Here is a 15229-nt window from a genome sequence, read left to right as displayed (position 1 = left end):
ACAATAAACCGATAGCTAACAACGTATGGAATACAATATGACAAGACAATACGTACATGCATACAACAATACTTAGGTCGTGTACATGTATATATTGTCTTGTCATATTTTATCATTGCTTGATAATGACTAGAGAAGCCTAGCCGAAACGTCGCTCAGTAATAAGCAGTAATTGTATTCCATAGAATTGTGACCCGTATAACAACGTATGGTTTGTTGGGGTTTGTTTGTTTTTAAAATAAAATATTGGAGAATGTTAATAAACTTATAATATAATGAAAACACATATGAGAGCCATCCGCATAACTAATACAACATTAGTTGCCCTTTATTTAAAGCGTCTCGCCGGGTTTATAATTTAATTATTGGTTATAATACATGCCGATAGTAAATATTCAATAGATACGGGAACCACTCGTATAGCTAATACCACATTGATTGGGATTTATTTAAACCGCTTCGCCTGGCTTATTAACTAAGTATCGGGCACAATAGACACAGGTTGATTGAATGTTGAATAAAATACCTCTTTACTCTCATGTAATTGATATGTCAATATTTTCACTGTCGGTGTATCGTGTCCGGGGATTATAGTCGTATCGTGGCTAATACGAAGATAAAACAGCCAGCTTTAATATACGAAGATAACGCGTCTTATAGCTTTAATATTTATTTCTTATATTTATTTATCTTTCACTTTAAATTATAAATAGTAAAGAGTTTATTATCATAGATAATATCAACTGATAATAAAATTGTTATAAATACTATTTCTTCTTCCCCCTGTTTTACAAAGACTTAAGTTAAGAATTTACTCAACTTTCAATCACTGTTATGGGAAATGTATTTGATACATTAAAACAACAAAAGTTCTATAAAGTGATATATTTAAGTTTAAATAAGGAGAACATTTTTGAGTAAATTCTTAACTTAAGTCTGAAAATGTTTTTTTTTTCAAATCGGGGCCTGATATATTTGTCCATGGAGAGTATTGCACTTTGCAAGATTTGCTTCAGACAAGCGAGTAGAAATATCACGATACAAATAATCGAGCTTTTCAAGACATTCCAAATATGTCATTTGGAAATTATCTGTATTAATATGGATTCACAGTTTAATAACTTTCGCAATGGATGGCTCAACGATAAGATATAGTACCGAAGGGTCCCCATCCTCTTTGTTTATATTTTTCTGATATAAAGGCCCATGGAGGTTATCAATTCTTGTACATTGCAGTCTTATACACATAGGGATTTCTTGGCTGAGAAAGTTCTTCGGGATTTTCAAGCCTGGCTCTCCTGTATCACCGTTACAGGATTTGAATGGGATAAAAAAAAAACCGAGGTCTCATGTACACGTTGGCCGAAACGCCCTCGTAGCACATTGTATGCCAGTCTTCATTAGCCCGGTTGGTGCAGACACATATTTTACTGTTTTTCATTGCATAAACATGATCGGTTATATACGTGTACAACATGTCAATCATGGTCTATTGACCAGAACATGATCGGTTATATACGCGTACAACATGTCAATCATGGTCTGTTGACCAAAACATGATGGGTTATATATTTTTCAAAGATATATACATCTTTCTAATCTGACTGAACCCCAGCCGGTAGATTATCGACCGTTGCTATTTTTATTTCCTAATTAAATGTTAAATAATCAATTTGAGTACAGTTTATCGTGGAATAAGTCGTGGACAATTTTATATTTTAGCGAAAAATGCAAATGACACATTAAAATTGTCAGCCATCTTTGTAGACGCTACAAAATTTTAGAAAATGTAAATGACGCACAGGGTCTTTAACATCCCAAACTTAGGCTGCCTATCTACAGCTAGCTCCGGCTGAGTGCAGTATGGGTCTTTAAAATATGGAAATGACGGCATCCCCACCCTTTGGCTAGCCAATTGTTCTTCTATAAGTTTAAAAGAGTTTTACCGCTCAACCCACGCGGATGTACATGTATATTACCTTGGGCTCGACATTTCAGATTCTTCTAAGTTTGAGAATTTGTGTTGAATGTTTAAGATCTAAGTCTATTTACACAGTACAGTGAACCATGGAGGAGTACGTGTGGCCTAATTTACAAACTTTCCAATCTAAATCTTCAGTCGTTGACATTAGCATTAGACTGTATTCACTGTCAACTTGATTCAGTTGACCCAACGTACACAACGTTACCTTTATCGTGAAAGGCCAATGCGTATTTTATTTTGATGCCTGAGTGCAGTGTTAAAGGGCGCATGACCTTATTATTTGTAACCTTAAAAAAGACGGATTCTAAAAGTACATAATGTAATATGAATGTATATGAAGTGATGTATATTTAATTTTTAAAATTTGTATTGTATATGAAGTGATGTATATTTAATTTTTAAAATTTGTATTGTAATTTCTAATTAACTATGTTCGGTTAAATTGAACGGTAGTCGTTTACGGCGGCTTAGTCCATTCAACAAGATTTTTTTAAAAAAGATTATTATTTTGTCGTTTGTGAATCAGCCGTTACCAATTACTTCTGCATTGTCTTGTAGGGTATGTTTTTCTTTGTTCATTACAAATGGGGCCCGAAATACACGACGCGTGTATTGATTTTAAACGTTCATTATGTCTTAGATATTGGATATTAGGATCCTAAATTGAGTTTGTGGTTTAGCTCCTTTAAGCAGGTGAATATATATATTATTCTTCAATAACCAAAATGACTAAAACTTAATTGCTTTTGATGTTTTGTTTTGTTTTGTGAAGTAAGAATTCCAGTCTGAATAAAACACAAATCCAATTTCCTTTCGTTTTTTTATAGTTCAAAATTTCGTTTTATTTGTCTATACTACACTATAGTTGTTATTTTACCGGCGTTCTGATTGAAGTGAAGGATTAGCCAATGAAACGGTCTGTTACGGCGAGTTCTTGGCGTTTGATGCACGGAAATGTGAGTAAAGCAGTAGAAACGCCAACGCTGATTGATTAATCAATGCCTGACGTCATAGGGTCAAAAGCCGCCCGTAAGACCTCTAACGCGACCTTCCAGTACAATCGGTCAGATCTTCATGTAGTGTAGGCCATCGAAAGTATATAAAAAAAACGAAACGAATATAAATCTGTATTAATCAGATTGTAGGAATTATGTCTAAGTTACAACCCGCTTATTAAGTCAAAGTTAAGATATGATTCATTTTGTGTTCATACGGAACTAAAATATATAACTGCCGAAATAGAAATTTAATGGTCTGGCGCGTGCGCTTTAGATTACAATGTCTGTCATTGAGTCAGGTAGCGTGGTTTCGATTTCTCCAGCTTGTACATGACAAGGAGTATGGACGTCTGTCCCACCTCGTGGGTTTCTGGCTCTTCCGGTTTCCTCCCACTGCTAAAGAATTATTAAGTAAAATTAAACCGTATCTTGTCCCGAAACGACCTAGTTTGTGTCAAATGGACGTTATTCACTAGTCTTCTCTCTTAGCTTAATAGTGCATAGTTTCTATTATCATTATCAATTGATACAAGCAATGAGGCTTCTCTCTATTCTGAAAGTCGACCAAGAAAGTTTATCGGGCTTTTGCAACGTGGTTTCCCCTTGTAAGAGGTTTTTGGGAGCAGTGTTTAGTCATTTGCAATTCGAATAAGCCTAGGCAGACACGCCGCATGACAAACTGCATGTTGTATGCCCGTTTCATTAGCCCTGTCGCTAAACCCCCTTTCAGTCGGATGCGATAACCTTGGAGACGAATCATGGTCCACCATTTAACATAATAACTTTATACATGACCGTTATCATGAAGATTCCTGATTTTATGGTAGTCGTATGTACAATTAATTTAACGGTTGATCTATTCTCTGATAAAATAAATCCTGTGCTATGTAAAGTGATTTTTACGGATCTCCCAAAAAGGAAAGTGTCGCCGCGAAGCTTATAAGAGTTATCTCCCTTAGGCAATTTTCATGGCTAAAGTCGCGTTACTCTGTAACTTCCGATGCCGATACAAACCGTAAGTAGAAAGATAAAAGTTTTTATCTTTTATAGGCCTATTAGTGCCAGTATCTGATGAAATTAAACTTCGATGATTAGGTTATGAAATAACATCTCTTGAATTGTGTTTCTGATTTGATTGAACACCAATTTGTTCAAGTTGATCTGCGTTAAATTACTGACGATTGAATTTAAAAATAGAAATAAACAAACAGTACAGATCCTCAGCAGATATCCATGCATTCCGCTATTTCCAATGGCAACGACCAAAACACCAGGGATTAAACTCAAATCTAGGGCATGAATTAATACATCATCAACGGCAAAGCTACTGACTGAACCAAAATGGAATTCCCCACCACGAAGTCAGAGAAGAGGTATATAAAAATGAAGTCAGTAATATTTAAACTCGAGACACGACAGGACAGGACAGGACAGGACAACCTAGGCGTTACTAGATCTACAAACAATCACACACCACACCACACCACACCACACCACATATTTACATCCATATACTAAATTGCTTACACTATCAATTTATCAACTTAACAAAATAACAAACTATTTTGATATCGTATGTGCCATAAATCAAATAAGTGCCATTAGTTTCACACCCATACGGCTACCAATTAAAGATCTTGAATGTAGGCTCTATTTGTTTCTCAAAACTGAGTTATTGACAATTCTATAACAATTTTGGTCATTTTGAGACTAACAAAGGTAATTTTCATTAATGGTTACGTCTGCAATGCAAGGGATGGGGGATTTTGCCTTGACAGTGAGGTTTCTTTTATTTCCAGCTGTGGAGATCATGGGTTCTTTTATGTGCAAGACATACTGTACATGAGTGGATCTGGTGTTTTGTCACATCAATTGTCTCACTTGTCTCACAGATCAAATACAGCCTAGGTGGGTTGTTCAAGATCTAGGTCATCAAATACAGCCTATGCTGTTAGTTCAAGATCTAGCTGATATACATCCTAATGGGTTGTTCAAGATCTAGGTCATCAAATGCAACCTATGCTGGTCTTCAAGGTCTAGGTCGGGGGGTTGGATGGCTGAATGGTCAGCATGTGCTTGTAGCATCATAATTCATAAGGCCTGTCATTGGGTCAACTGACGTGGTTTCGAATCCCCGGTTGTACATGACAAGGAGTAGGGTCGTCTGTCCAACCTCGTGGGTTTTTTCCGGGTCCTCCGGTTTCCTCCCACTGCTAAAGACCCCTACGTGCAAGCGAATTATTGAAATAAAATTAAACCATATGTTAGTCCCGAAATGACCTAGTTTGTGTCAAGTGGATGTTAAACCCCATCTATAGGTCATCAAATACAGCCTATGCTGTTAGTTCAAGATCTAGGTCATTAAATATAGCCTATGCTGGTTGTTCAAGATCTAGGTTATCAAATAAAGCCTAGCTAGATGAAATAAAGCCATATTTTAGCTTGTTGAGTAACTATTAAAGTCAGATAAATATATATTATAGTCAGATGAATAATTGTAACAGTCAGATATATAAAAACAATAGTCAGGTACATGTAGATACAAATAACAGTCAGATATATATATATAACAGTCAACAGATAGATAAACATGATAGTCAGATAACAGTTAGATAGATAAACATGATAATCAGATAAATAAATACAGGCCTACCAGTGAGATACCAGTCAGATAAATATATAAAACAGTCTGATAAATCCATATAAAGTCAGATAAATACATATAACAGTCAGATAAATAAATATAATTGATAAAGAAATATATAATATAGTAGTGTAATAAATAGATATAATACTCTGAATCTGAATAATAGTCAAGTAAATATAATAGTCAGATAAATAATGATAAATAAAGAATATTAAGACTTTGTTTTTAGTACACCATAGATATACCTTAATGTGAATAACATTCCAAGGTACATGTATTTGTTGAAAGAATGCTACACTTTATTTAAACTGTGGGATGTTAGCGTGCTATGCATGGGTAATTAAACTCTATAGGTGTGAGATGTGAGATTGGTTCACTGTTTTCCCGGCTTTTGTACAATTTGTAATTATCACTATTGCTTCAGTTATTTTGGTGTAGATTTTCTATGTATTTTTTTACCTTTTATCTCAAGTGTTGGTTGTTAAATGATCAAAGCGTTCGTACACTTTACCAGTTTAAGGCTCCTCTGCAAGTCGTAATAGGTGACAATAAGCGTTTGGACACACAGAGGGGTATGATTTTTTTTTCTCAGAGGGCGGGATGTTGACTAATCTGCTTTGATATTTAGGATTATCTGTGATGTAATTCATAAAGAACTGTTTGTTCTATATTATGTTGAGATTGTGTTGTATTCATGTACTATTTGTTCTATATTATGTTGAGATTGTGTTGTATTCATGTACTGTTTGTTCTATGTTATGTTCGGATTATCTAAGCTGTAGTCATTTTTTTTCTACTGCTAAAGACTTCTACGAAATAAAATTGAATTATATGTTAGTCATGAAATGACCTAGTTTGTGTGGAGTAGACTTTAAACCCCATTTCTATTTTATATTTTGTATATCATTTAGAAATTTAATTTCTTTTTTCTTCTTTTTCAGTTCATTTACTGAACCAGTGTATCAAACATCACCATATTTGGAAAAAGCGAATGAAGACGGAGAACTCTTCTGTGTGGAGGTAGATAGAGCTGTGATAAAAGACACTGACAGCGATGTGACTGGTGATCTATGGGGAGATAACCAATCGGTCAATAGTCGGTTTCCGTGTTCGAACAGTGAGGATACAGGTTACTCAAGTGACACCGATTTACAGCCAGCCCCCAAAACAGAAAAATCTTCGAAAAAAATCAATAAGTTTTCTCGGCTGTTGAAGAAAAAGGAGTTACGTCTTTTTAGTGAGTCAAATATCGATGACAGCATAGACAGTTCGAACTGTGATTGTGCCGACTGTAAAACGGTTGCCATGACAAATGTTAAAAATGTGCTATTATTGGTTGATCCGAATTCTAAACGCCACGCCCGAGGAGATGAAGTTTGTGTTACACGAAGTATATGTGAACATGTTTTAGGTATAATACCTGGTTACCATGGACAACAGTTTTCGTATAATGGAGTACAGGAACCTGTTTATATAAAAGCTCTTTCACCAGACGGACCAGCTATCAAGGTCAAAGATGTCAGAATAGGTTAGTGCTCACATAGAATGATGATAGGTTGACATATCTATACTTTATATATACAGGTCACAATTCTATGGAATACAATTACTGCTTATAACTGAGCGACGTTTCGACTAGGCTTCTCTAGTCATTATCAAGCCTCGTCGAAACGTCGCTCAGTTATAAGCAGTAATTGTATTCCATAGAATTGTGACCTGTATACTCCAGTTCGATTACTAAATGCCACTGAAACAATTTATCTATACTTTGTATGATAATTTTTACTTGACAAACTCTGTGATGTCCAGACTTGCTTATGGATAAATATCTTTTTTTACAAATAAATATATTTATTTGTTAAAAAAAATATATTTGTCCATATATATATATGACACAAACAGATTTACATGTATATACATAATCTTTATTAGTTAGTTAAAATCGTTAGTAATCAGATCAGAGGGAGGGGGGGGGGTGGATGGCCGAATGGTTAGCATGTGCGCACTGTATCATAAGGCCTATACCGTTTTTTAGGACTTCGAATTTTGTCTAATGGTTTGGATTGTTCGTACTTGGTTTTATTTCTATTGACTCAACCAACATGGTTTCGATTCCCCAGTTGTACGTGACAAGGAGTCCTCCATTTTCCTCCAACTGCAAAAGACCACTACGCGCAAGCAAATTATTGAAATAAAATTAAAACCATGTTTAAGTCCCAAAATGACCTAGTTTGTGTCGAGTGGACGTTAAACCACATTTCTCTCTCTCTCTCTCTCTCTCTCTCTCTCTCTCTTACATGTAGTAATCAGGCAGTAGTCATTACACTAGGTTGTGTCACTAAGGTGTTAAGATGTACAGCACATTGAAGGGTATCCACCACTATTGGTTAGGTTTGTTTATTTAATTAATTACGCTTTTATACTAAAAGTGCCATCTTTTACAGCTAGTTACACATCTGCTAGTTAATTAGTGCTGGATATTGCCACTGCAGTCATGATATGATACATGTATGGATTGCGATTTATGTGCTACGATATGATTCATATCACGATTCATTACCAAGTCAATATTTACCAAGAAAACAACAGGATGGCGTTAATTTTTAGTCCTGCTGATGTAATAAAAATAAAACTGATTTATATCCCGATTTTAACGTGTATCAAAATGTTACAATATTAACTAGAAAGCTACACAGTTATAGAAGTCTGAAAGATTACCAAGTAACAATCCATAAAAAGTAACCAAGTAGGCCTAGTCAATATTTACATGAAGCAAGTGTTATAATCTTTCAGATGTCAATGTACAATGTCAATGTACAATGTCAATGTCAATGTGTACATCTAATACGGTTCCGAAAATGAAATGTAATTAATATTGGATTTGAATCAGATTTATTGATAAATTGATGTGATATATTTGTAGTGATTGGTTAATATATTTATTTGTATTGTAACAGGTGATTGGTTGAAGTGTATTAACGGACATGAAGTAACAAGAAATAATCTAGATATTTTATTATCAACGATATCATCAACTTGTAACGTGAGTAGGTTTTTGATGGCAGAAATGTAGAATTAAGACATTATTAAGCATGTGTTTATTACATTGTACATACATACATGTACACCTTACTAGAGACTCCCATTTTCCTGTCCACGGCGACTCAGTGAGTAAGATGCTAACTCACTTACCATAAGGCTCTGAGGTCAAATCTGATGGCGATGATAGCCAAGCAAGAAAGTTCCTCTGAAGTTTTTTTAAACATGAATTCCCCTTGCCAGGCAGTCAGTATATATGTAAAAGACTCCTTGGCTGCTAGAATCAAATGCTACAGTCATTGCAACATTTTCCTCGCAGCACACTGGAATTAAGTTTATGTCTGACATTATTCCTAGGTCTTATTCCAAAGCTTTTTCCCTTCACTTATTTAATTTATTGATGAATTTGCTCTCTAAATTTTTTATTGCTTCAGGTCAGAATAACACTACAATCGATGCCTGCTTTACAATCAATATATCGACCTCGACCTTTAACCTCTGACACAGATCAACTAGTTTCTATGGTAACGGGTGATGATGTAGATGAGGAGGGGTGTGTTAGCAATGGGTCATATGTTTTATACACATCACTAGAGGGCGTTCAGTCTGAGAACAGTAAAGATAAGGTAAGCTGGAATATCCTCATTCTTTATACATTGTAGGGGCAGCCTGGAGGTACTGGTTTCGATCCCAGTGTTGGCCGAGAAAGTCCGGAGCTGAGCATTTAGTTAAAATTCATTTTATTTCATTTCATTTCATTTCATTTGTTTATAGGGAGGAGGCTCTGCATCTCAGTGAGAAAGACACTAGCTCGCTAACCAGGAACTCTTGGATTCTCACCCGGTGTTGGCCAAGAACGTTCCTGAGAATTTTTCAGACATTATATCACAATTTTCAAAGCACCTGTCACAGACATTGTCAGATGCAAATTATTACACAATGTATATATTATAGTAAGAATGTTATGTGATAATTTGTCCCATTCGAATAACTAGACAGCTGTCCTGCACCACTCACAAGGGGAAACCACTCCGAAAAATCCTGATAAACTTTCTTGGCAAACACTGGGACCGGGTTCAGAAATGATTTATGGTAGTTTGTATTGAGTGAACATAAAACCCCATTATATACAAAGTTTTACAACAGGCAGTGTGCAATATGTTATGACATGATCTAGTCTATAATTACCCTGATAATGAAGACTACTACTGACTGTGGTTATATTTTTCAGGATGATCTAGTCTATCACTACCCTGATAACGAAGGCTTACTATTGGCGATGCGAGGAATGTTTTATACTCTATGTCATACAGTTAAAGATTTTACACATACCAGTATTCAAACGTAAGTATTAAAGCCCTATTCACACTTCACATTATTGTAGTCATATTTAGATCCATAGGAAAACAAACAAGCCTGAGTATTAAGCCCAATTCACAGTTCACACTTATTGGTCATATTCAGAGCAAAAGGTAAACAAACAAGCCTGAGTATTAAGCCCTATTCACAGTTCACAATTATTGGTTATATTCAGAGCAATAGGTAAACAAACAAGCCTGAGTATTAAGCCCTATTCACAGTTCACAATTATTGGTTATATTCAGAGCAATAGGTAAACAAACAAGCCTGAGTATTAAGCCCTATTCACAGTTCACAATTATTGGTCATATCCAGAGCAATACATGTACGTAAACAAACGGAAATAATGATTTTTGTTGGCACACAGAATCCAGTGATTATTTTTTTCATAATAGTTGATATTATAAAGTTTTGAATATATTTGTTATTCCATTAAAGCCTCTGATCATCATTTGCATATTTTGAAAAATATCTAAATCTTCAGGGCTTAATCCACGCCAAGATATACTCAAGTTCATTACTTAACTTTAAACCCGATTTATATTTTCATGTTGTTTTGTTTTGTTTTCAGTTCGTGTATTGTTATAGAAGGAGAAGTTTATAATATCTGTTATCATATGGAAGGAGAAGATTTACTAGTTTTTGCTGTTTCTCAGAAAAGGTAAAACATGTGTGATAGGCATGACATGGTAGTTTGCTATCATTTAAACACCTATAATGTTGCTATTTATCCAAATTTTGTTGGGGCATTGTTGCTTCGATGGACTGGATACTATTTATCACTAGTCTGATTCCATTTATAACTGGTCTGATTCCAGTTATCACTGGTCTGATTCCAATGAACTTGAAAAATAGTCCCCCTCCCCAAGACAACACAAACCCTTCCTACTCATTAAGATATTTTAATAGAAATAGCCGTTATTCAATCAAATATGACTATTAATAGTATACATTGAAATTTATCTAGTTATTAAATCAAAATGTTTTTATTTTATTTACTTTCAGAATATCTAGTTATTTATTAAATGTTTTAAAAGATGAATTAGTGCGGTTATTACAAGTTTTATTCGGTTCTGTTGACAGTGCTTTTAAAAACAACAAACATCATAAACAGTTAAATCATATACTGGGAGTTATATTCCGATGTCAGCTTGATACGGACATTAACAAATTTAGTTCTATAAATAGATTATTATGTCATACACCACATGTGCAATATTTACCTCTTCCCTCAGATATAATGGTAAGTACAATGTATATATGTATATATGATTCAAGATGAAGGATTTGGTAAATAAGGAGAGCTATATCATAAAAAGGGAAGTTATATCATAATAAGGAGCGGTATGTCATAATAAGGAGAGTTATTTCATAATAAAGTGTGTTATATCATAATAAGGAGAGTCATATCATAATAAGGAGAGTTATATCATAATAAGGAGAGGTATATCATAATAAATAGAGTCATATCATAATAAGGAGAGGTATATCATAATAAGGAGAGTCATATCATAATAAGGAGAGTATCATGATAAGGAGTGGTATATCATAATAAGGAGAGTCGTATCATAATAAGGAGAGTTATATTATAATAAGGAGAGGTATGTCATAATAAGGAGAGTTATATCATAACAAGGAGAGGGATTCCTTTCATTCATTCGTAAGGCAGAGGTTCCTCAGAGTACAAGATTTAGAGTCCGTGTATATATAGCCAGTGGCTAAGGGAGTAAGACGCTGGCTCGCTAACCTGGGGGTCGAGAAAGTTCATCAGAATTTTCCCACGTGGTTCCCCCTTGTCAGTGGTGCAGGAAAAACTGAGGTCCTGTGTACACATTGGCGTGCACATAAAAGATCCCTTGGCAGTTGAAATTTTATATAAGAGTAGTGCGTAATGCGACCATCCAGGCAAAATTTCCCTCATAGCACAATGTATGGCGCATGTCCGTCTTCATTAGCCCAGTCGGAGCAGAATAGTAGGAAGTTAAACCCCATTTCATTTTATTTCATTTACACAATTACACAATGACCTTTAACAATTGATCAATGATATGAAATAATATATTGGTTGAACGACAGCATGTACATATCAAGGAGTAGTGTCGACTGTCTAACCTTGTGAGCTTTCTCTGGCTCCTCCAGTTTCCTCTCACAGCGCAATCAAATTATTAAAATAAAATGAAACCTAGAGTCCCGAAATGACCTTCTTTGTGCCAAGTGGACATTAAACTTGAATTCTCTTTCCATTTAAAGTAGCAATATTAATTTTTAAAATTCAACAAAGTTAAAAAATACTGTATTATAGTCATCTACAAATGTACTGAATCGTTTAATCCTGCACATTTCTCAAATATGTTATTAACTATTTTTCAGCTCAATTTAAGTAATATTCTCAGTGAATTTGAAGCAGGGGATTTTGTTGATATGGTAATTTTTATTTTTTATATTTCCTAATTTATTCATTTATGTAGATAGACGTTTTTTTGGGTGATTTCGTCCAAACAATTGTTTTATGTTTACTGTCTGATAGTTACTATGGTTACTATAATTGTAATTGTTTTATGTTTATAATCTTGATGGTTACCATGGTTACTATGATTGTAATTGTTTTACGTTTACAGTGTGATAGTTTCCATGGTTACTATAATTGTAATTTTTTTATGTTTATGGTCTGATAGTTGCTATGGTTAATATAATTGTAATTGTTTTATGTTTACAGTCTGATAGTTACCATGGTTACTATAATTGTAATTGTTTTATGTTTATGGTCTGGTAGTTGCTATGGTTACTATAATTGTAATTGTTTTATGCTTATGGTCTTGTAGTTACTATGGTTACTATACTTGTAATTGTTTTATGTTTACAGTCTGATAGTTACTATGGTTTAAGAAGATCTTATTCAATATTAGGATCCTGTCTTTTTTACAAAGTGAGTATGTTGTAATTATTATCACTTGTATGATTTCAAATTAATGTGGAACCGTGGTTTTATTGAAATACCTCGGTATACAGTGCCAGATTTAGATGAAGAGAGACCTTTGCTATTTCACTTAACAAGCCCCTCCCAATCCCCCACCCCTACAACTAGTAGATGATGTTTAAGACTACTGTGCATGTAAGAAAAGAAAGGCTTATACCAGTGTCAAAAATATTATACACCTTGACCAAGAGCCCCCCCCCAAGATCTTGAGTTCCTAGGTTTCAGTCTGCCACGCCTATAAATATGGTACTGGAGGTACAGTGTATCTTTTTTCACAGTTTATTATATTGTGCTTTATCTTTTATTTTTGCAGGATTATTTGTTATGTAGTCATTTAAATAAAGAACATTTGATCGATATCCGCCTGTATCTACAATATCATGGATTACTTTCCCTTACCAGTAAATGTCCTCTCAATCAGTTAGTGATATGGCGGGAAGTATATCCCACACAGTTCTGTAACGATGTGTCAGGTATCAACAACGTGTTCGGATATTCGGAACCCGATGCAAGGTGGTTTCTACTGATAGTCGGACTGGTGAGTCTTTAATATCCAGTCATTTAGCACTAATCACAACTTGAATATTCAGTCATTTAGTACTACTCACAACTTGAATATTCAATTGTAATAATATGATTTAATACCACTCAGCAATTGTAATGATTTAATGCCACACAGCAATTGTAATGATTTAATACCACACAGCAATTGTAATGATTTAATGCCACACAGCAATTGTAATGATTTAATGCCACACCACAACTGTAATGATTTAATGCCACAAATCGGCTGTAATGATTTAATGCTGCACAGCAATTGCAATGATTTAATGCTGCACAGCAATTGTAATGATTTAATGCCACATAGCAATTATATAATGATTTAATGACACAGCAATTGTAATGATTTAATGCCACACAGCAGTTGTAATGATTTAAAGTTCCCTTGTTTTACAGCGTTTTTATATTTTACAGAAATACAGTATTTATGCAGTTTTACTTGAGGCTGGTGGTTGTTCTGTTAGGTAAGATACCATATGCAGCCATCTTCCCATGATTGTTCCACAATATAACTTATCCTATGGTTGGTCCACAATATAAAATATCTTATTGTTGTTCCACATTATCCTATTGTTGTTCCATAGCAATATATCCTATGGTTGTTCTACAATACATTATCCAATGGTTGTTCTTCACTATAATTTATCTCATGTTTGTTCCTTAACAACTTAGCCCATGCTTATTCCATACCATCTTATTCTTATCCCATGCTTTATCCATCACAACTTATCCCTTTGGTTTTCCATAACACATTTTATCCCCATTGATGTTCCATTGCACAACATATATGCCAATGTTGATGATCCATGACACACATTATATGCCATCGATGATCCATGACACAACTTGTATCACATTGATGACCCATGACACAACTTGTATCACATTGATGTTCCATGACACAACTTATGTTCCATTGCACAACATACATGCCAATGTTGATGATCCATGACACACATTATATGCCATTGATGATCCATGACACACCTTGTGTCACATTGATGATCCATGACACAACTTGTATCCCATTGATGTTCCATGGCACTTTATTGCTCTATACCACATATGTTGTGAGGTTCCATAACACAATTTATGTCCCATGATTGTTTCATAACAAAATTTCATGCCATAGATGTTTGTATGACCAACCTCCTGTAAACAAAGATATGAACAAGCACACAGTCCAATGATAAAAGCAGTAAAACCTGGCCCCAAGTTCACAAAGCATTCTCAGACTTAAGTTCAGAATTTATTCAACTTTCAATCACTGTTTATGAGAAGTATCTTTGATCCAAAAACACAAAACTTTGCACAGAATTTCGTAATGAGGTATTTGATACATTAAAACAACAAAAGTTTTATAAAGGGCTATATTTTAGTTTGAGTAAATTCTGAACATAAGTATAAGAATGCTTTGAGAACTTGGGACCTAATTTTGTATTATTAAAGAATGAATGTATTGATATCTATTGTAGACGTCAAGGTGCTACGTTACCTGACCCGTTTTACATTGATCAGGCTAAATCAACTTTATTACAGACGTTGACCATTAATTATACCAGTATTATAGAATCCAGGTAAGAGACTTTAATCATTAATTATAATATCCAGGTAAGAGACTTTAATCATTAATTATATAATCCAGGTAAGAGACTTTAATCATT

At 34.4% G+C, this 15229-nt stretch overlaps 1 protein-coding gene across 2 annotated transcripts in view; it reads left to right on the top strand.

The window, feature by feature from the left end:
* Window positions 1-15229, top strand: part of LOC126829851 (protein inturned) — a 38290-nt gene that overhangs the window by 18113 nt on the left and 4948 nt on the right. The window contains exons 1-12 of one of the 2 annotated variants that reach the window (XM_056102929.1): window positions 3981-3997; window positions 6571-7157; window positions 8587-8672; window positions 9103-9294; window positions 9900-10012; window positions 10599-10688; window positions 11033-11270; window positions 12398-12451; window positions 12891-12953; window positions 13318-13542; window positions 13980-14029; window positions 15041-15142. In XM_056102929.1, coding sequence (XP_055958904.1) covers window positions 6935-7157; window positions 8587-8672; window positions 9103-9294; window positions 9900-10012; window positions 10599-10688; window positions 11033-11270; window positions 12398-12451; window positions 12891-12953; window positions 13318-13542; window positions 13980-14029; window positions 15041-15142 — 1436 coding nt within the window. In that variant the 5' untranslated portion in view covers window positions 3981-3997; window positions 6571-6934. Of the gene's footprint in view, window positions 1-3980; window positions 3998-6570; window positions 7158-8586; window positions 8673-9102; window positions 9295-9899; window positions 10013-10598; window positions 10689-11032; window positions 11271-12397; window positions 12452-12890; window positions 12954-13317; window positions 13543-13979; window positions 14030-15040; window positions 15143-15229 lie in introns of those variants that run through there. The other variant, XM_050560008.2, reaches the window with a different exon arrangement.

The sequence above is a fragment of the Patella vulgata genome, chromosome 8, assembly GCF_932274485.2.
Source record: "Patella vulgata chromosome 8, xgPatVulg1.2, whole genome shotgun sequence".
In the NCBI taxonomy this organism is placed as follows: Eukaryota; Metazoa; Mollusca; class Gastropoda; family Patellidae; genus Patella; species Patella vulgata.
The sequence above is the reverse complement of the archived record's forward strand: the minus strand, read 5'-3'. Positions and strand labels throughout refer to the sequence as shown.